Source organism: Lathamus discolor, chromosome 3 (genome assembly GCF_037157495.1).
Source record: "Lathamus discolor isolate bLatDis1 chromosome 3, bLatDis1.hap1, whole genome shotgun sequence".
Lineage (NCBI taxonomy): Eukaryota > Metazoa > Chordata > Aves > Psittaciformes > Psittacidae > Lathamus > Lathamus discolor.
This window is the reverse complement of record NC_088886.1, coordinates 113,322,319-113,345,760: the sequence shown is the minus strand read 5'-3', so window position 1 is coordinate 113,345,760 and position 23,442 is coordinate 113,322,319. Positions and strand designations below refer to the sequence as shown.

Here is a 23,442-nt window from a genome sequence, read left to right as displayed (position 1 = left end):
GGGCAATGGGTGTAAACTGGAACATAGGAAGTTCCACGTTAACATCAGGAAGAACTTCTTTACTGTAAGAGTGACAGAGCACTGGAACAGGTTGCCCAGGGGGGTTGTGGAGTCTCCTACACTGGAGATATTCAAGGCCCGCCTGGACAAGTTCCTGTGTGATGTACTGTAGGTTACCCTGCTCTTGCAGGGGGGTTGGACTAGATGATCTTTTTAGGTCCCTTCCAACCCTTGGGATTCTGTGATTCTGTGATTAAACAGGTCTGTCCAGGAAAAAGGCCTTTGTAAAATTTTGTTGATTCTTGTGAACAAATAACCATGCAATGCATACATGCATGGCTTTAAACTGAAAGGGGGTAGATTTAGATGAGATACTAGGAAAAAATTCTTCCCTGTGAGGGTGGTGAGGCACTGCCACGGGTTGCCCAGAGAAGCTGTGGCTGCCCCATCCCTGGCAGTGTTCAAGGCCAGGTTGAATGGGGCTTTGAGCAGCCTAGTCTAGTGGAAGGTGTCCCTGCCTGTAGCAAGGCGGTTGGAACTAGAATGATCTTTAAGGTCCCATCCAATCCAAACCATTCTATGGTATATGTGCAGTAGGAGTGCTGAAACCCACATGCCACAGATTCAGTGGGCTTATCTGCACTTTTCTGGTAAGAGTCAGTATCCCAACTTCCCTTTCCACCCGCTGATGGTCCCTGCATCGAATGTGTGCCTATGCAAACCACACACCAAGGAAGGATATTTAAAAATAGCTTTACTCTAGGATTAGGGAGGGTCCAAAATGAACTCTTGATATATAGTATAGCTTTACGCTTGCTGCTCAGTTGTCCTGTTTCACCAATGCAAATAAAATGCCATCCTGACTCCAGAGCATATTCCCAGGGACAGCTTTTAACATGAGTTTTTAAGTGTCACAGAAAGTGTCTGTAAAGATTTTGCACATAGGTGGGATAGTGTAGAGTAAATGCCAATCTGAGTTTCTCCCATGGAAACCTGTTGCATCATTAAGTGTGGACCGTGTGTGGGGTGAGCAGTTGTTCCTGCCTGTATAGTCAGGGCAGGCTAGGTAAGTCCAAAGTGGTCAGCCAGCACTGGTAATGCAGACCTGTAGAGAACAAGTGACACCGAGTTAAAATATGGTAATGGCAGCATCATGGTTTAACCGGTTCATAGCTGAAATGAAGATACAGAAAAATAAAAAGTAATTTCCCTCTGCTTACCAAGTATTTCAGCTTAAGACTGGGAAGGTGACCTTCTGACCTATTGCTTCCTATCTGTACCATTATTTTTAGATTGCTCTTTTATTGTAGAATCATAGAATGGTTTGGGGTGGAAAGTACCTAAAAGACCATACAATTCCAACCTCCCTGCCATGGTCAGGAACACCTTCCACTGGACCAGGTTGCTCAAAGCCTCATCCAGGCTGGCCTTATCTTGCTTACCCACAGAACTGTCACTGTTACACAGTGACCTGAACAGTTCTCTCCGAAATAACTATTTCAGGTCAAGTCAGGCAAATAAATTACTTACTTAAATTGTTGTTATAACTTTAAATGTCACTTGCAGATGTTGCTTTACGTGTTACTTAGTTCTTGCGCAGAATTAAGTGTTTATACATTTGGGTTTGAGAAAGAAAGTTCATCATAGTTTGGAATTTAGACTCTTTTTGTGATCCAAACCATTCCACTGAAGTTGTTTTTGTTAAAATAAGGGCTGCGTACAGCTGCCATTAAGAACCAGTGGTTTAGCTGTCCTCATAAATTACTGTATTCTTTCCCTGATAAACAGCTTAGATGGCCAAGTAATAAAGAGCAATCTGGAAGTTAGAGGCTTGTGACATGAGAACTTTTTCATCTTATGAATAAGTGATTTTGCCGTAACAGAATTTCTAGTGTCCTATTTTTGGATGTGGAGATAATGATTTTTTGGTGGGAGTTAGCGAAATCCAAGTGCAGTTTATCAGAAACTCACTGGACTGCCTTCTTGGTATAATATTTGTCACTTTCAGTGAGAGGGTTGAAATTTTAGCTGAATGAAATCAAATTGTTTATGCAGCTAAGAGACATGACCACAACAGTTTTTGTTACTGTGGCACCTTTGCTGTATGTGTTTTCTCATACTTGCAACACACGTCCATGAGTTGTTTTTTTTTTCTTTTTAAATGAGGTCACAGTCCTAAAAAATACAGATGAGTGTCATGCCTGCATGGAGCTGCAGTGAAGTGATAGAAGCGAAGGAGGTCCATGGGGACTGCACTCTGCCTGTGTTGCACTTAATAGGAGAGAGGAGGGAGAAAAATAGCGTAGTTACGCAGTAGTTAAGGCTTTCAAGCAGGGCTTTAATGCGATTATTAAATATCGATAATATGAGTTTCTTTCTTTCTTTTCTGCATTTGCTATGTTTTTCTATAGTAAAATCTTCCTTTAAAATACGGTTTGGGGAGCTGGTTTTGATGAGTATCATCTCAGTTCCTGACTAAAAGCAAGAAGTACTGTAAAAAAATACAAAATCTCAGCTGTGTTATCATAAACACTCTGCATGTGAGCTGTTAGGATGGTAAGTAGAAGTCATGATATATCAAATAGCTTGTATTCATCCTCTCTGTTCCTTTACAGTCCCAGTGGGTCTTTATTATCCTGCTTGGAGCAGGTGAAGACTTACCTGCTGACTGATGGAACGTGCAAGTGTGGCCTAGAATGTCCTCTCGTTCTTCCCAAGGTAAAGGAAAACATCATTATGGATCTCTGTACTATAATCCTTATGAGCTGTGTCAGCTGATGTGCTATGCCATGCTAGTTGCTGTTCAGATCATAGATATGAAATGAGATAAACAGTATATACCCAAAGATTTACCATAAAATTTACCAAAAATTAATCTGCTGTCTTTTTCCCTCATGGAAAACATCTGACTCAGGTTTTATGGTGTTTGAAGATTTTACTATTAAACTGGGAACCTCCTGTTGGCAGCATCATGTTAACATGGGAGAATCAGGGTGAAACACTGATTTATGTGATAGCTTCAGTATCAGCTTCGCAATTTTATATTCTATGTACAAATTGAAACTTTTCTTCTTAATCGCAGAGCAGTCTCAAATAGGCATGGTCCTTTCTCCTTTTCCACCATACTCTTGATACTGAGGAGTGTTAAAGTTCTTTTGCTAGATGACAACTTCCATGGCTGTTACTGGTTATATTCACTTTTTATTTATAAGCTTGAATTGTGCTATGAAAGTATCTCTTGGGCAGTGTAGGAGCAGTCAGCTCTACAGAACTGTGGCAAGTTTAATTCTATGTAAAATGTTTGGTTTAGGTGTATTTGGTGAGTTTGCTACCTCTAATGACTATTTTAAACCTTGGAATTTTTACTCTCAGGTCTTTAATTTTGATCCTGGAGCTGCTGTGAAGCAAAGAACTGCTGAAGATGTTAAGGCGGACGAAGATGTCACCAAACTATGCATACATAAAAGGAAAATTATTGCTGTGGCTACACTTCATAAAAGCATGGAAGCACCACATCCTTCACTAGTTCTAACTAGTCCTGGTGGTGGAACAAGTAAGTAAAACCATGCAGAATCATTTAGTTACTTGATTTTAAATATATGTAATTACTATGCAGAGCAACCCCCAAAAGTCTAATGTATCTATGAGCAAAATAGTAAACAGATCTATGTTAAAAATTGAGGTAGTAATTAGAGGGACGTAGGTGGTTAGAAAATGAGTCTAAAAAGCAGGTCAACACAGACTTAAGAGCATGATTTTCTTGGAAAAGATATCAGATTGTTCTAGACAAAATACATTAGCTCTCATCTTTTGGAACTGTAGTAATATGTCTGATATTCTGTCACTTGGGAAATTAGAGAAGCAGAATAAAGTGATTATAAAGGGATTAGAATGTGGCTAAGGACTTGACTAAATGGGAAATTGTATTGCAAGGCAGAATATACAGTAAAAGAAGATCTCCACTGTAATTTCTGAAGGATTATTTGGGGGGACCAACCTGGATTAGCATCTTAATGATCTATATCAACCAAAAATGAGGCAATTTGTTGATGGGTGAAGTTGACAAGTATTGGCAAAACAAGAGAAGATCAAAACATGTTGAAAAACTGGGGGATCATAGAGACCAGGAGTGAAAAGAAAATGTATAGCAACAAATCCTGTTAATTGTGAGGTCATTCACCTGGGGACAAGTGAAAAAAGCTGTTAGCTGTAAATTATTGAGAAAGAAGACCTAGGTATAGTAGCTGATCAAAGATGTCTGTGAGCAGTACCAGATGGCAATGTAGTGCAGATCAATGTGACTCAAAGAGAAGTACAAATGCTGTTGTATAGGTATTGCCTTCCTGCACTGCTGTTCTCGCTAGCGGCACTCAAGCTGAAATAGAGCAGAGGCTTTGCTCTTAGTGAACTGCAAAGCCTGTTTATGGAACTCATCTAAAAGTGTTTAGCTTGTTCAACCTAATAAAATGGTGGCTGAAAGGAGATGTGATTGCTGTCAATAAAGGCATCAGGAGAATCACTGCAGAAATAAAGCTCCTTAAGCTGAAGAACAATGTTAGCACTGGAAGAAATAGCTACAAAACCAGAGTTGCATAGAAACTTCAACTGAAAATTAGGTACTTTGTAAGGATTACAAGAAGAGGTTCTAAAGTAGTCTTACAAATCCAAATGGTTAGGACAAAGGTGTGAAGGTTACCTTTAAGACAGAGCTTGGAAAGTTATGGTTATATACTCTGGAACACATAACTTCTGGGAAATGGCCTTTGATAATCTGACAGTTCTTTTGCGCCCCTATATTGCTGTAGTAATAGCTGGCTAATTGCTAACCGCTTTGTATCTTGACTTTAAAGTGGAAAATTTTAAGATCATAAAAATAAATAATATATTTCAGATACAGAGACAATGCTAAGAAACCAATGCTGCTTGTAGTACTGATGTGCTCTTGCGTTTTCAAATTGCTGTTTTTTATTTTAAAGCTGTGTTTAAATTGTTTTTTGCAGTGCATTTTTTTAACTATCAGTGCAATTTTCCAAATTACTGTGCACTTTCGGGTTTTTTTTTATTCTTTGAGTCATACTTAAATTGCTTTTTTTTTTTTAATTAGCAAAATTAAGGAGGTAAACCCAACTAAATATTAAAGACATGAGTCACATTTATATGGTCTTTCTCTGTTGATCAGAATTTTGTGCACTAAGCAAAGAAGAAAATTTCCCTATAAATTGGCTTTTGAAACAAAACGTCTCTTCATTTATGCACACTTACATTTGACCGTGCACTTAGGTCCAGCATTCAAGGTGAGGGTTCTTGTACTTATTTTCTTTTGCAGTTCAGTCTTGAAATTTGTCCCCTAAAAGAGACTTTGGTTGTATTTTGGGAAAAGTAATATGTGTGTTTCTGTCATGATGTTGCTGGTTGAGCAAATAGAATGAAGGGAGAATTGTCAGTGCCATCTGTCCCCTATGGCCAGGCTGAAGGAAAGAAGGGAATTGGGTTCTTCTGAGTAGAGGAATTTAAAGGCATCTCTGAATTCATTTGAACATGAGATCTTCGACTTGTTATTCAAGTTTAAGTTTACATATTCAGAGGCTGCATGCCAAGTACTCCAAACTGAATTACAAATTCCCAGAGCAACAAAAACTGGCAGAAAGTCCACCAGACTTGGAGCTACTTCTGTGATGGTGTTTTTAAGGTAAAATGTTGGGGAAAAAAAAAAATCTTTATAAATAAAACCAATACTAGTGGGCAGAAAAAGATGGTGGTCTTCTGCTGGTAGGAAGGTCTAGTCTCAAAACTGGGATGTACAGGAAAATTTTCAGTTGTAGAGGGGTTCACATGTCTGCATACCTGCAAATATCCCCAAGGCCTTTATTCCGAAAACAAACGTATAAGGTAGAGCCCCTTCTTAAATTTAGCATCTTCACCCCAAGCAAAACTAGTTGTAGAAACTGCAGGAAAAGCCTTAATTCAGTAAAGAAATGCAAGACATGATGTAACATATGTCCTCACCTTTTTAGCACAGCAGTTCCCAGGCACAAATTAACTCTGTGGACTGGAACTCAGTGCCCTTGGTACCAGCAAGTGATGCGGAGCAGCCAGAGAAGCTGCATCCTGCCTTGCACAGCCACAGTCCCTTCAGTCTCTCCAAATAAGTGCTTTGCTGAGTACAAATCTGGGCCAAAGGCATATGGCACAGCTCCCCATTCATCCTCAACAGTGACAGTATTTAGGGCAGGATCCTTTTCTGTGTGGGGTGAAGAGAAATTAGTCTAAACCCTTGTTGGGCTTTGTTCCTCCTGCATTCAATAGATGGTGCCAGAGGCTCCTTTTCCCTGCGACAGTGATATCCTGCTGCTCCTGCCAGCTCTTAGAGCAGCAGCCAAAGTGGTGATGCCGGAGATTCAGGAGTAGGACACCAGAGATGATGGTTAGAAAGAAATGACAAAAGGGAAGAAAAAAGATATAAAGTTGCCCATATTTATGCAGTCCTTATATGGGAATTAAGGTCTATACTATATAGTAGGGTAGCATGCACCATTCCACAAGTACTTGGTGATTCAGGTATTATTTCTGTTGAGGCAAAAGTTTAGCCAAAAGGGTTTCTAGCTTTTATGAATATTTTCACACACAGCAGTTTTGCACTGAAATGTGTGATACCAGATTTCAAAACAGTAACTGTTGTGTTTTTAATATCAGGTGCAACTCCAGTAGTTCCTACCCGAGCAGCAACTCCAAGATCAATGAGGAATAAATCACATGAAGGAATTACAAATTCTGTGATGCCAGAATGTAAGACTCCTTTCAAGTTGATGATAGGGGCATCTAATGCCATGGGTAGGCTTTATGTGCAAGAAATGGCTGGAAGCCAGCAACAAGAACTTCATTCTGTCTATCCTAGGCAGAGATTGGGTAGTAATGAACTTGGACAGAAGTCTCCGTATCGTGGCAGTCATGGTGGGATGCCCAGTCCAGCTTCATCAGGATCACAGATATACGGAGATGGCTCAATCTCTCCTAGGACTGACCCACTTGGAAGCCCTGATGTTTTCACAAGGAACAATCCCAATTTTCATGGAGCACCCAACTCTAGTCCTATTCACATGAACAGGACACCTCTGTCTCCACCATCAGTAATGCTACATGGTTCTCCTATACAGTCATCCTGTGCAATGGCTGGAAGGACTAATATACCTCTTTCCCCAACCTTAACCACAAAAAGCCCAGTAATGAAAAAACCCATGTGTAATTTTTCAACTGGTATGGAAATACCACGAGCAATGTTTCACCATAAACCACCCCAAGGTCCACCCCCACCTCCTCCACCACCTTCTTGTGCTCTTCAGAAAAAGCCATTAACATCGGAAAAGGATCCACTTGGCATACTTGACCCTATTCCTAGCAAACCAGTGAATCAGAATCCTGTTATCATTAACCCAACTACTTTCCATTCAAATGTCCACTCTCAGGTACCTGTGATGAATGTAAGCATGCCTCCTGCTGTCGTCCCTTTGCCAAGTAATCTTCCTTTGCCAACTGTAAAACCTGGTCACATGAACCATGGAAGTCATGTTCAAAGAGTTCAACATTCTGCTTCAACTTCCCTCTCTCCTTCACCAGTGACATCCCCAGTCCATATGATGGGATCCGGGATTGGGAGGATCGAGGCTTCTCCCCAAAGATCACGTTCTTCCTCCACATCATCAGATCATGGAAATTTCCTGCTGCCTCCAGTAGGACCACAGTCATCCTGTAGCGGAATTAAAGTTCCTCCCAGGTCCCCAAGGTCAACAATAGGGTCACCAAGACCATCTATGCCATCTAGCCCTTCCACCAAGCATGATGGACTTAATCAATACAAGGATATCCCTAACCCATTAATTGCTGGAATGAGTAATGTATTAAATCCTCCAAACAATGCAGTTTTTTCTACTGCATCGGCTGGAAGTGGTTCCTTGAAGAGTCAGCCTGGTTTGCTGGGAATGCCTTTAAATCAGATCTTGAACCAGCACAATGCTGCCTCTTTTCCAGCAAGCAGTTTACTCTCAGCAGCAGCCAAAGCACAGCTAGCAAATCAAAATAAACTTGCTGGTAACAACAATAACAGCAGTAGCAGTTCTGGACCTGTTGCCAGTGGTGGCAACAATGAAGGACATAGCACTTTAAATACCATGTTCCCTCCTGCTGCCAATGTGCTTCTACCAACGACTGAAGGGCAAAGTGGCCGAGCAGCACTGAGAGATAAATTGATGTCTCAGCAAAAAGATCCTCTGAGAAAAAGAAAGCAGCCGACCACCACAGTGTTGAATTTACTAAGACAGTCTCAGTTGGACAGTTCTGGAGTTTCCAAAGCTGGATCTGATTTGATAAGAAAGCAAAGTCAAAGCTCTTTTCCCATCAGTTCCATGTCCCAGCTACTTCAGTCCATGAGCTGTCAAAGCTCTCACATGAGCAGCAATAGTACCACCAGCTGTGGGAGCTCAAATACTGCTTTACCATGCACTGGTAACCAGATGCATTTTGCAGACACCAGTATAAACTCTGGCAGTCTCCAGAACTCACTGGCACAGAGTTTACCCTTGCGAGGGGAAGGTGTGCACTGCCAGAACACAAACACTAACTTTGTCCATGGTACTAGCCCAGGCACAACCAACCATCTTGCAGGTTTAATAAATCAGATGCAGGCTAGTGGGAACTGTGGGATGCTCAGTCAGTCAGGAATGGCTTTAGGAAATTCATTACATCCAAACCCACCTCAGTCAAGAATCCAAGCATCTTCCACTCCAGTGATACCAAACAGCATTGTTAGCAGCTGTAATCAAACAAGTCCTGAAACAGGTACGTTTCCTTCTAAAAGGATACCGCTATGTTTGACTGATTGGGAATATATGATGACTGTTTTTAAACGGGTTCCTCTTATATATCTACTTTTTTGAACTTGGATTTACCAATATGCAAAGTATGCCTATTTTATGCTGATACCCAGATTCTCAAAAATAAAACAAGTAAAAACCAGTGGAAGACTAAAATATATCTACTGTTCTCTAAACAAAATCATCCTGGCCTCCTTCCTGTGACAACTCTTGCTTCTGTTAACTTCCACACACTCTGCATAAATGAAATCTGTCCACTTCTGTAAATACCAGAACCACAGCTTTTGTCACTTGCCCAAATAAATAGGGTTGTGTTTTTTGCAGCATGCCCTGCTACTTCAACTGTAGAATGCCATGGCTGAGCTGGCAGTCTGTGTCCAGGCTATACATGTGTTCTTTACTGCTTGCATTAAAGAATTGGTGTTATCGGAAATGAGAGCAGATACTAGTGCAAAAGTTTACATACAGCTCTTTTCAAAGAAAGCACTGAGGAATCATAGAATGGTTTGAATTGGAAGGGACCTTAAAGATCATCCAGTTCCAACCCCCCTGCCACAGGCAGGGACATCTTCCACTAGATCAGGTTGCTCAAAGCCCTGTTCAGCCTGGCCTAGAACACTGCCAGGGGTGGAGCAGCCACAGCTTTTCTGGGCAGCCTCTGCCAGGGCCTCACCACCTTCATAGTAAAAAATTTTGCTGAATCTTTGTTTGCCTTTAACATGGTAATTTTACTAAGCTGGTAATTAAGTGGTTGAATAAACTGGAAGTGTGTAGAAAGAGATTTCCTGGTTTATTGATCAGTGAAGACTTGGAAAGGAAACAGGTATGCTGCTGTTCCTATCTCTATGCTGTTTAAAGATAAAAATGACACAGGTCAAAAATGGGTATTTCATTTAACTACTACTGGTTGAACAAAGGATGCAGTTTGAAAGATGGTACTGTGTTAATTTCTTAACCAGAAAGAAACCTTACATTTGATATTTCAGCTTTGTTAACTTGCAAAGTGTGTGATACAATCACAGCTAAACTACATCAGGTCAAACGAAAGTGACTGTAAGCATGCAAGCTGTCTCTCTCATTAGCCCTGGAAAGGACCTCGTGTATTCCTGAGCTTCCTCCATAAGAGCTGCTTATTCTTTAAAATACAGAATAGAATTATATAAAAATAATTTTCTGATATTATGCTGGTCACAGTTTGTGATGATTTTGAAGTGTTTCTCTCCATTCCTGATGAAAAAAGGTAGTCTTTTTTCCTTAGCTATGTTGGTGGTTTGTGTCGCTGGCAAGCAGCTATTAATCCTTTCATGGCTGTTTTGCCTTGTCAGTCTGACAAAGAGAAGTATTTCCTGGGATAGTCTGTCTTAGAATTCTGAGAGTACTGCCTTCTGAACAGAACAAAGATCTGGGATTGCCTTAGGAACTTACTTTCCTGTCCTACTAAACATACTACAAAATCCCTTTAGCAGGAACTCTGTTGAGTTCAGTGGGGACCACTGGTATGTACAGGTTCTTCTGCATTCAGAGTCATAGAACAGTTTGGGTTGGAAGTGATCTTAAAGATCATCTAGTTCCAGCTTCCCTGCTGCAGGAAGGGACACCTTCCTCTTTACCAAGTTGCTAAGTCCCCATCCAACAACTGCAGTATTATTGAAGCATTGGAATACTGTCAGCTTGCCCTCAGGAGAGTAGAAAGTACTGAATGTTACATGAGTTAAGAGCCTGTGTGTCAGCAGTTACCATCAAGAAGCTGAGCAGTAGTAATTCACCATGTGTGGGGTAAGGGTTGTGAAAAGGTTCAAGATCAACAAGAATTTTACATTACATTAAAGTTATCAATAAAATGTCACTTAAGACTATTTAAGTGGGCTTCTGAGAACGAGACCCCAGGTTTATTCCCATAGAGAGTCTTGTTCCTGGTCCATCACTGGTACATCCTGTATGTATCATGTAGCCATGCCCTACTCTGATATAAGGAGGAAATTCTTTCCTGTTAGGGTGGTGAGGCACTGGAATCGGTTGCCCAGGGAGGTTGTGAGTGCTCCATCCCTGGCAGTGTTCAAGGCCAGGTTGGATGAAGCCTTGTGTGGGATGGTTTAGTGTGAGGTGTCCCTGTCCATGGCAGGGGGGTTGGGACTAGATGATCTTGAGGTCCTTTCCAACCCTAACTATTCTATGATTCTATGATTCTATGATACGGTGGTAGCTGGGACCATGCATGAAGGCTGCCTTTGGCTTGATGGAACTGATTGTCGGCATACCTATGCTAGTCAATCAGAGCCTTTGCCTGTGTTGCCAGTCCTTGTCTTCAGGCAAGCTGGATTTCTTCCTGAGAATTCAAATGTGACAGAACAAATCTGTGCATGTGTCAAAGCCCCATGAAGAAAGGTTTCAACATAAACAGCCAATTCAGTCCTCATTGGAAGAGTAACGTGTATATAACCCCACCTAGAAACTTCCGTTGTGGATTTCCTACAGAATGATATTTCTAATACTCTGGTGTGATACCTGATAGAATTATAGCAATATAATTATGGGGCCTTAAACTGACACTTTTTTTTTCTTATCTAAGTGATAAATGGTAGTCCTGTGTAAGCAAAGACTAGAAAGAGTTCTGTATATGCTGTTCCTCACTGCTGGAGGGGTTTGTTTCTTTAGTTTTGATGCTTTCAAAATGCATACAGCCTGCATTTAATTACTTTATTAAATATCCACTCTATCTGGGAGCCTAGAGACCTCTATTCTTTAAGATGAAGTTTCAGATGCTGTTACGATTATGTTACACCAAGGGCGGGGCCCTGAGCAGTGCCTAAACCTCCATCCAGCCTCCTGCCCAAGTCATTGCAGCAGCACAGGGCTCAGGCATAAGATTTAAATCTCATCCATAGCCCGTGAAAATCCAGTTACGGATATTTTGTTGTGTTTGCAGAAGAATGGAAGCATTCTTTCCATGAAACAAGTGTGAAATGTTGAGTATTTTGCCTTAACAGTAACCTTTGAAAAGCAGTTAGTTAGCACTCCACATTCAGTGCTGTAGACAAAACTATGAAGAGGTATATAATGAATTATTCTGACATGGAGTGTTGTTAATTTGGGTGGATGGAGTTGAGCAGTGTCAAACATGCCGTGTAAAGCATGCTTTAAAGAGCAGTTGAGCTGAGTAAGATGTCTGCAGGAAGCTCTTGCATTCATATTTGAGTTTGTGGCTTTTTTTTTTTTTTATTTTTGTTTTGTTTTTAAGCATTTTTAATTGCTAAATCTGTGTTCTGTTTCTGTGCCAGCATTCAGAATAGCTACTAATCAGAAAATAGTTCCTGAGAGGAAAAAATACTGAGAATCACCACAATTAGATAGCTGGTTATTGCCTAAGCTTTTAATTATATTTTAACCACATGGACCAAGTTTTATTATTCTAGCTTTTGTTTTCTTCTTCAGCAGATAATATCTTTAGTTTCCAGGTAATTTTCAGCATGAGTGCAATGAACGAATAAATACAAAAATAAAATACTCTGTTTATGCAGTAAAAGCTTTTGAGGTTTTCTGAGTTTGAACCCTTGAAAGCCGGTTATGAGCAATTAATTTTTATTAACAATTTCAATCTCTCAGCTGTGTTTGGGTTACAAACACTAGTTAATAACAGCTGTCTTACAGAAGAGCTAGGAACAGGTCTGTATATGCTGTTTAGGGCTGTTCCTTTGAAGAGTCCATTTTCTGGCAGGAGACTGGGTTCTAGGCTTATTTTTTTTCTAATACATAGTGTTAATTCTTCTGTTAACCTTTGATGCTGTGTTCCTCATTAGTCAAGCCCTCAGATTTTTCATACTCACTGAAGGTAGAATCCAGTTTAGCAGTTTTAAGATTTACTCATTAAGCCACTTTGCCTCTCTTCGGGTTTGTCTCTTCTGTTTGTAAAACAGGACTGCATCACTGTGTAATGTATTTTATTGTAGTCTGGGTTAATTCATGCTTTTCTTGCTGTTAACATGTGCCATTAGTCCTGATGTTCACAGTGTAGCAAACCTCTGTGTGTTGAACATTCAACAAGCAAATCCTGCTAAGAATGCAACATGCATAAATAATGGGATAGATGAAAATGAGTGAAAAAAATATTTGGGAGTAAAAGCTGTATACACCTGATAAGGAAATCAAGGGAACTAATGTAATAACCATAGCTGATAGAAATAAAGATGATAAGTTGTCTCAAATATCAGAACATCAGAAATATGAGAAACTAAGAGTTTAGTAGTGACAAATAAAGCGCAGATTTGGCAAAGTCTGTATCTCTTCCACAGACTCAGAATAGCAATTTTTACCAGTGAAATATAGACCAGAAAATAGTAAAATATAATTAAACAGGGAGGAGCGCACAGAACTAATACCAATTGGTGAGGAGCTTATATCCCACTCGAACAGGATTTATTTTTGTACGGCCAAGTACAGTGTGATATAATTGGGAATGGAACTTTGCCTTGAAAAACAGTGACTCAGAGAAGGTTTTGAAGAGGCTTTGATTTAATAGACTTAATGCAAACTGTCAAGTCAGTGATGATGCAAAACCAAAAAGACTTAAAAGAAAAAGCTGGGTGGGTCCTTGGAAACATAGTAGGAATACACAGTAGAACTTGGGATGCTCGTGGCTCTGTCTATAGTTAAGAAAAGCAGAGTTAGGAAGTGACATTCTGGCTCATGGTCACTGCATATGAAAGGTATGGAAATACCAGGAATTTTGAAGGAGAGTAGCAAAATTTACATGTGTAGTTGTCTATGAGACCTTGGGATGTAAGCCCTGGAGGCAACATCTGTGCTCTTGTTTTACCGAAGATCCTGTGGTCAGGCTCACCTCTCACATTTTGATCATGTCAGGAGACCAGATGCTAGGGTGTCAACCTGAATATAAGATACTCCAACACTTGGGAATTCCCTGGAATCTGCTCTTTCAAATAAGTGGCAAAGGAATAACATCTCTTCCTACAATTATTTATTAACATCAGGAAGAACTTCTTTACTGTAAGAGTGACAGAGCACTGGAACAGGTTGCCCAGGGGGGTTGTGGAGTCTCCTACACTGGAGATATTCAAGGCCCGCCTGGACAAGTTCCTGTGTGATGTACTGTAGGTTACCCTGCTCTTGCAGGGGGGTTGGACTAGATGATCTTTTTAGGTCCCTTCCAACCCTTGGGATTCTGTGATTCTGTGATTCTGTGATTCTTGGGCACTATCTGAAAATCATAGAATGCCAGGTTGGATAGGACCTCAAGGCCAAGCATGGCCTAAATTTGATGTCCCAGCACCCTGTCCCGCTGAATCTTCAAAGAGTCTGACGTAAAAGGTGGAAGACTGAATTATTTTCACCTTGTCAGACATTTGCTGGCAGCTTCCAGTGGCTGAAAGCTGGTACATTCACCATCAAGGAAACAAGTAGTTTTCTTTTGGAGAGAATAGTAAATGTTGGAATATGCTGGCAGAGGACATGCTGAGTAAATGAACAGAAGGAGTCTTAAAAATTTCACAACCCAGGTGCTGATAGGACTGTTCTGAATAGTGATGGTGGTAGCTTCTGACCTTAGCATCAGCTCAGCTCCCCTCTTGCTGCTCTCCTGTATTCACCTTCGCATGGCATGAACAGAGCTGCTTTCATGCTCAGTGCTTAGAGTACTTGCACATCTGTGTTAAACATTGTCACATAACCCTATTATCAGGATTTAATCCCAGTATAACCTAAAGGACTCATGAAATACTTTTTTCTGCCAAACTGACAGTTGGCTAGAGCTAGTCAAACTGGAGCTGTTGGGGATTGTCTTCTTGCAGAATCGGTGACTGTCTTGTTGCTAATGGGATTACATCTTGGAGAATTGGTTTTTTTAATCAGAAATCTTTGGGGTTTTTCTTCTTCAGCACCATGGCAGGGACAGGTTTCAGTTCTCTGCCATTTGTAATCACAGAATCACAGAATCCCAAGGGTTGGAAGGGACCTCAAAAGATCATCTAGTCCAACCCCCCCACAAGGCAACCTGTTCCAGTGCTCTGTCACTCTTACAGTAAAGAAGTTCTTCCTGATGTTAACGTGGAACTTCCTATGCTCCAGTTTACACCCATTGCCCCTTGTCCTATCACTGGATATCACTGAAAAAAGCCTAGCTCCATCATCCTGACACCTACCCTTTACATATTTGTAAACATTGATGAGGTCACCCCTCAGTCTCCTCTTCTCCAAGCTAAAGAGACCCAGCTCCCTCAGCCTCTCCTTATAAGGGAGATGTTCCACTCCCTTAATCATCTTTGTGGCTCTGCGCTGGACTCCTTCAAGCAATTCCCTGTCCTTCTTGAACAGAGGGGCCCAGAACTGGACACAGTATTCCAGATGCGGCCTCATTTGCTTTCCTCTTGGTTTTTGCCTGTAGCACAAAGCAACAGAGGAGCAAATGCTTTAGTCTAACTTAAGGGTTCATCCTTAATCTAGGTGAAAGATACTGATGGAAAGTATCGCTTCAGATTTTGTGAACCTGTTTTTCTTTGGAGTTTGGGATAAGTATTCTCCCTGACTTTTCTAGGAGAGCTGTGAATGTAAGTGCTTTAGTTAGAAGGGAATGATGCTGTTTTTGTGTCCATATTTTGATGATGTGAAGAACCATCACATCAAGTGTTACATGAAGAAAAAGGTTAAATGTACTTTTGGACATAGTGGTAGGTCTCAGCGTAACATAGGTCCATGCTTCTCAAAAAATGGTCTTTCCTATGTGTCAAAGAAGATGGAGTGTTTTAAAATATATCACATTAAATGTGTACAAAGTGGCATATTCTAGTACATGAGTCTCTGGATTTACTTCCCAGAATTACTTTTATATATCATTGAATTACAAAGTCAGTAGAACTTTTTTACTTCAAATTCAGAGGAGTATCTGGCTGGCATCCTTCCTGGGGCTTGTTATGTCTGAGAAAAGTTCCTTATTAAATTGAAATAACCCCTAGTCAGGATGCCAACCAGCTACTCTTCTAATTATAAATCCATCTGAAAGTTTCTATTGCTTTGGGCTTTCAGCATTTATAGAAATGTACAGAGGGTGGGGAAGGAGAGACAGATTATAAGGAACCGCTGTTACTTAAATCTGGAATTACTTTTCAACATTCTACCCATTTTTCCTTTATTATTTTGGGGAGGAAAAAAAAATGTATTTTTCTATTCAAATGAGAATTGTAAAGAGTGGGGAAAATGTTCTCAATGAAGAATAAGGTTGCCAGGTATGAGACATGTATAGTAGATGAGTTCTGCTCCCTACCCTGCCACTGAAATAAGTATTCTCATTTATTTGCTCTTGTCAGTTCTTGATAGAAGATTCGTGCACAAAACCACTCTCATTCTCTGAGCATAAAGGAATTAGTGACTTAGGAGGCAAGAATTGTATTAGATAAAACTTAATTGTTACGGTGATAGACTTTTTGTACAGTCACTGTAAACATACTTGCGACCATGAGGTTTACAGTAGTGGAAACGTTTGGAAGTAGAATAGATTTTGCTTTTCAAATTACCTCTATGTATTAATGTTTATTGTTAGCAAATGCTAGCAAATTGCAAGAACTTGAGAATCAGCTTATTCTCTACTTAATTAAGTCAGTTGTTTAGTACAGGGAGCTGAAATCAGTAACTTTCTAATTTTAGCAGAAATGGGAAAAGGAGGAAATGTAGGATTCATTTAATTATTCTGGTTGAGTTCTGGTGAGTCAGGATCAGAAATGGTGATATTACCTGAGCACTTGCTTGTCAAGGGTTGTGCTGGGATTACGTACTGCTTCTCCCACATCACTGAGGGAGAACTCAACATTGCTAGTACATCCTTTATCCTTGTCTTTGAACTTGATACCATTAGTGTGTATTAGCCATGCTTTGAATTCAGCTGCTGTTTGTGGCCCTTCAGGCACAGCCATGCCTAGTTTGGGAATCACGGTGACATTACCTCCCAGATAAATACCAAGATTAAAAGTTCAGCTCAGCTGAGCTCTGCTTACCAGACACACTGCTTGCTCATACACACAGCTTGGGGTTTTCTTGTTTTGTTTCTTATAAATTGAATTTGAATTTGCCTGTAACTCAGTCTTTTAGTTAAACAGACTCTTATCTGGTTAGTCTGGTTAGTGTTTTCACTGCCATGCATTTATCTAGGAATTTATATTAATAAAAGGCAGAGGATTTGAAAAAGAAAAAATAATTCAGAAAGATGTCTTATTTTATTAAAGATATTGGGGGGGGGGGGAAGCAACCCTGAATTTTATATGATTTTCCATACATATTTAGCCCTCCCTGTCTTCTGAAAATTTCTTAAACAGAACCAGTGGGCAACTCCAGAAATTACTAGAGGGTGGGGTGGGAGCTATTGAAAGAAACAATGCCTTTTATTTCATTTTTAGTTTTATTGAAATTTGCAGTACAGTGTTTTACCTCATCTGCAATGCATCCCCCACAACTGTGAATGGGGGAATGATACAGAATGAGATCAGTGCTAACACTCCTTCATCTGTATGCTGTTGTCTTGACAGCTTTTACTAGAAGACTGCTTCTGCTTTCTGTTAACAGCTAGGCACATCAAAATAGTTTCCCCAAAGTCATTTTAAAAACAGCAATGATGATAAAATGCAGAAGTCAGAAGAGACGGGGGCAAGGAGAAGGGCCAAGACTGAAATTGAGTCAGGTGTAATATAAAAAAACCAACCAAACAAAAAACAAACAAACAAAACCCCACAAAACTAATTTTAAGGATTCCTGTTGTCCTAGAAACTGCTTTGGGCTTTTTGCCCTTCCCCCCAGATTTTTTAGACTCATTCATGGCTGAGTCACTTTTCGGAAGATGCAGAGACTGCATGCTGTAGTCCTCTGCAATTTTCATCCTTAAAATAATCTGTTAAAGTGAGAGTTTGAAAAACGCTATTAAGAACAGGGCCAACATTACAGCTGTTTTGTTGTAAGTAAAAAAAACATACATGATCATGCAGCATTGTGCCATTGGTAGTCATAGTCATATGCTCAGCTGCTACAGTGATAAGCGTGGTATTATGGAGAGACAGTTAAATCTGTTTCACAGAAGAGCACATTCTGTGTGGACAGAGTGTTGTATATAGGGGGAGTTCACATTTTTAACTGGTTCTCCTGGACTGAGAAGGATGTTTTATTTATTGGTCCATCATTTGTGATTTCTCTGTTGTATGAGGAGGGTGTGCAATCTCAATAAGGGGAACAACTGACAGTAGTTCGCCATTAACTCCTGAATTATGGTTTCTTTGGAATTGAAAGCGCTATAATAAAACTGATACCAGATAAATATCTTAAATGTTTTCCATTCCAAAATGAAAAGGGAGAATATAATTATAAAAATGTGTAGCTCTTAGGTCTGCATTTATAAGTAAGTGATGGAATATGTAGTTAAAGCAAGATCATGTTGTCTCAAATTTTTACAGAATATGAGGTCATATAATTTCCATCAGACTTTTGTACAAGTTAAGCCTCTTAAAATTGCTAATTTAACAATACTGCCAGTGATGCAAACTATGTGTTTGGATCTCTATGCCGGTATTTCATAGTAGTATTGCAGTAGCTTCTGGAGACCTCAAGCTTGGATTGGTGACCCTGTGTGGCAGAAGTTGCACAAACCATTTGAGTTACAGTAGTAATCACAATGCCTAAGTGATCTTTTGTGCTTTCACACCTTCATAATCTCAGGGGTAAGGCATGCAGTAAAACTTTTCTCTCTCCAGTCTTGCTGGATCTTTCTGAAAGGGTCATGCAGATTCCTTCTGCAAGAGCTACCAAGTTGCATGCTACAAAAGGATGGAAGTGATGGAGGGACCAGGGAGTTAAACATGAGTTTCTGATACAGGCTTCAAAAAGTTGAAATGTTCTAACTTAAAAAAAGCAATAAAGAAAATACCAAACATAAAATAGACCTAGCTGCATTTGTATGGAATATGTAGGAAAGCAAGAATTTAGAAAGGGCTATCTATAATGTTTATTTGTTCTCAACTCTCAAAATGCTTAAGGTGTTAATGGCTAATGAGCAAGTCCTGCACTTAGTTTCCCAAGTTCTTTATAAATCTGTTTTATCAGTTATTTTTTATTCTGCAAATTCCAGCAATGTACCATTGAGACTATTGAAATATTAGAATGCATAATTGATGGTTCCTTATAGAGAAAAGCATTGTAAAATGTTGTTTGTGTTACCATTTTCTAATTGTTATACTTCATACCTCTAACTATACTTCATACTTCTGTTATACTTCAACTGCATATTTTTAGGAAAATCAAGGAACATTAATATATCAATATATCATTAATATATCATTAATGTTCCTTGATTTGGTAGAAATACATTTAGCATCTAGGAAAACTACAAAGGTTTGCCTTTGATTTAAATTGTCTGGTTTATAAGGAAATTGGGCATTATCCACAGTATGCAAAGTCAATATTGTGCCTACCTGATTTTATGCAGACACAGTTCTTCTTACACTGCAGAAATGGTACACTGGTTTTGTCTCTTTGTTTAGTTTGAAATCAGTAGCTCATACCCAGCTTCTTTCTGAGGACATTGAAACTTGCTGTACAAGTCTTCATATTGTTCAAATCTTAATGCTGTTTAAAAACCTGGGCTATATCCTACCATCCCAATAGCGTATGTGTACATATGTGTTCCTGTCTTCTCATGGTAGGACAATGCTTGAGATTCTAATGATAAATATCTTCCATTCTGATTATTTTAATTGAGCAGGGAGACTGAATCTGCTTGAACACAAACTGATTTCATAATATCCATGATTTTGTTGTATCTGCTTAAGAATAGCTGTGAAGGAGTAATTTAAAAAAAGAACACAGAAAATCCACATGGGAATAAACTTGCTTTCCAAAGAAAACAAAATAAAAACAAATAACATTGTAGCCCCCAAGCTTAAAAACTGTGGAGCCTATTCAGTTTTCATTTATTTACTCCCAGTACATTTATTTGACCCTCTAGAAGAACAATAGAACTACTTTTTCAGCATTCTGGGTATTTCTTCCTCTCACTCTGTTACGAAGACAGTTAATTTTTCTCAACGACTGGCAAAGGCACTTTCAGCAGACATCCCTGCAAGAGCTGGAAGCAGGCATTCATCTCAGGCTTTTATGGCTTTTAGTCCAGCTCCTTCATCTTTTTCTCATATTACTTTCAAGAGCTTCTGATTATTAAGAAGTGTTATTTACTGAGCTAGCATGTATGATGCCTTGTGTTTCCGGGGTTCAAAATACCATGTTTTTATGAAACTCGGAATCAAACATGTAATTTCCTTTTCACTTTCAACTCATATTCGCCGTTCTCGTCAAAACTGTCATCTTGGTGCCGTTCTCATCAAAACTGTCATCTTGGAGCCCGGATACCATAATAATGAACCTTTTCATATGGGAGTTTTGCACACTGTTGAAACTCTTTGGTGCTGTAGTGCATCTTTTCTTCTGGCTGTCATCCTTCTCCAAGCCTGAAGGAAGTGCAAGTGGTCAGGATTGCAGTCCTATTTTCCTTACAGCATTACTGGCCAAGACAGCTTGTTTGCATGGGTTTGTTTTTTTTTCAGCTGACATCCACCATCTGGTTTCCACTGTTATCCTGCCGTCTTTGAAAATTGTAGTAAATGCAATGTATGAGTCTAGATACCACTTTGAATTAAAGACAGACCTCAAAGGACATCTGGAGTTGGTTCCAGATCACCGCTGCTACGCTTTTGTTCTACTACCTGGTTGGAAAGGACAGCCCTGTTATTAGGACTTCTCTTATATTCACAGTGTGACTTATACCATTGCTTTGGTGAAGCATGTTACATTTTTCCATGCTGTTTCAGAGAACTCTTCACATCTTCACACTGCCGATGCTGGGCATCACTTTCTTCTCATTGCACCTGGTCTCTTCATGAGTCAGAAAAATGTGACTGCTCATGTTCATTCTGGATCTTGGATATTTTGTTTTAAAACTGGGGAAGGACAGTTCAGAGGGCTCTCCAAGGGCTCTAGCAGCTTTGCCAGGGGAAGATGTCCTTCTGTACTTTGTTGATGCGGCACTATCAATCACAATTAGGGAAATTATTCATGTTTTATAAAGCGGAAAAAATAATTCAGATTTTGTCTTTTGGCTTGGGGCCAAGCATTCAGAAGATGTCTGGCAGCACTATATTTTAATGAGAACGGGTGCGCATGCATTTCTTCATCTGGAATATTGACTTGTTGGAGATGGTATTTTGGAAGAGATCCAAAAATCATATTCTGACAATTCAGTCTGTTGCTGGAGATAGGTTTGTCCCAGACTGCAATTGTAAATATCGTATTAGCTGCTGTCCAATTCAGGACTCTTTACACCAGTTCCTACCGTGTCTTTCTGTCAGGCAGGTTTTACCGAAGCTCAGGGGTATTTGTGTTTTCTTTTTCTGCCAAAGTCTGTTTGCTCAGCGGCTCCTCAGCTCCCAAGCCTCTCAAGACTGGATTCCAATAAGGACACATTTTCTTCTTTGTGCTCAGAATCCATCAACTTCTTTTTTTTTTCCTTCAGTAGGAGTTAATGGCCTCATTAATCTGGGGAAAGAGCAAGTGTTGAATGCACTCTGGACCTCTCAGGTTAGATCTCCAGAAGTGGTGTTTGACAGAGGTTGGAAAACAGAGCAATGTTTGACAGAAACCTAGCAACAATCTTACAAGTTTGAGATTTGCTTCACACCACGTACTCTTCCGTGTGGTCATTTACCTGAGTGGAATGGAAAGTAGGATTATAAATAAATTAGAAACAGAGATTAGGTCCACTGGAAAATACCAAAATTAGATTTTATATTCATGAGAGCACTGTATGTAGAACAGTTTCCTTATCCCTGAATTAAAAAGCTATCCATGTGCTGCTTAACACATTGAATGTGATTTCTACTAGTGAGGAAAGCCTTTCCTAGCGACCAAGGAAATAGCTTGTGTATCTGTATTTCCCCTATTGCAGGGGTAAAGAGTTTCCAAAAAAAATACTGCCTGGAATGAACTCGTGGCTTAGAAAGTCCAATATATCAGACTTCTCCTGCTAAGTTGATGGTAGCCAATTTTTATCTATATGACCCTAAGATTTTATGTGGAAGGCCATTTACAAGTGGGAGGAATAGCCACCTGAAGATACTAAGGTACTACCTAGTCTGTCTTAAACTAGGTGACAACTAGAGAGACTAACCTTAAGTGTGTCTCAAAAGTGCAGTGACAAGATTATGGTTCAGTGAGCAATTCTTCATAACCAGCATCATTTAAGAAGCCCTATGTATTTTTAACTGTGTACCTTCTATGTACCTTTTTGAGTTGTCATAACATTAAAGTACTTGAAAAATGGTATTTTAAATTATAAGTGATGTAGAAATTTCATTCTCTTCTTGACAACAGTGTAGTTACCCATCACTTTTCAAATAGTATTTGTTTAGAAAAATGATAATTGATACTTTCTGATAATCAATACCTTCTTATCTCTGTCCTATGAGCTATATTTGCAGGGCAGTTGAGAATGGAAAATTATTGTGTTAAAACCATAGTTAAATACATTTATAATTATACAGTTTTATATATATGCAGTATATAATTTTAATATCCAAATGTTCTCTAATGAATTTCAATAAATAAAGTAGAACAGTGTAATTCAAGGAAATTGCCCTTGCTTTAATTCTCTTTATGTCCTCTCACATGTTTTTTATGTATGACCACTGTCAATTCAAGACTCTTGCCTTAAGTAAAAGTCACAGAATAATTTATTTTACATTTCAACTTTGGTAAAGGGGTATAAAGGTACCCAAATCAACTTTATTATTCTCCCACTCTTTCTGTGTAACCCCCTCATAATAAATTTATCCAGCTGGTCTTTCTTTTCACGCCAAGTGATGGATATGACTAGACCATCCCAATTTACATTTTCTTCTTTATAAGTTGTTGGGGGCTGGGGGGTGTTGAATGTGTTGACCATAATGTATTTTTCTCTTGACATTGTATCATGGGCATCATTATGATATGTAATCAGCATCATTGGTTTTTTTCCTTCAGGAGTCCAAAATAATGCTTTTAAATAATCATACTTCTAAACCCCATTAATGGATAGAGCTGGAAATAGAAGAAAAATATGGTTCACATCTACATTTAGATCGTAGAATAATAGAATGGTTTGGTTTGGGTGGGGTCCTTAAAGATCATCTAGGTCCAACCCCCCCTGACATGGGCAAGAAATCATGTACTCACAGTCTTTCATGCAGCATCATTCCTGTCTCCCATTGAGCCTTTTTCCTAGTAGTTAATTTCATACTGGTCCATGGCTAGTGTAGTAAGTTACAGTTGCTTTTAGGTTTATGTTAATCAATATGTGAAGAATGAAATCCTGTTTTATCACACTCAAAGAAATTTAAGGGAATTACAAGTGTGTGGTTAAATAGTGTATGGTCGAATAGTTTCCAGTGAGATGTGTCACAGCATGTAGTATCTGAAGTAGCTGATGGCAGATTCATTCATATTATGAAAGTACTAAAGTCTGGATGCTGAAAACATTTTCTTTCTTCTGCATGGGTATCAA

The 23,442-nt window shown here is 39.4% G+C and overlaps 1 protein-coding gene across 7 annotated transcripts in view; it reads left to right on the top strand.

Annotated features, from left to right (window-relative positions):
• MBD5 (methyl-CpG binding domain protein 5) overlaps positions 1-23,442 on the top strand; it is a 159,653-nt gene that overhangs the window by 113,975 nt on the left and 22,236 nt on the right. For all 7 annotated transcript variants that reach the window (XM_065671240.1, XM_065671239.1, XM_065671243.1 and 4 more), the window contains 3 exons: positions 2,616-2,718; positions 3,373-3,553; positions 6,694-8,832. In XM_065671240.1, coding sequence (XP_065527312.1) covers positions 2,616-2,718; positions 3,373-3,553; positions 6,694-8,832 — 2,423 coding nt within the window. The remainder of the gene's footprint in view (positions 1-2,615; positions 2,719-3,372; positions 3,554-6,693; positions 8,833-23,442) is intronic.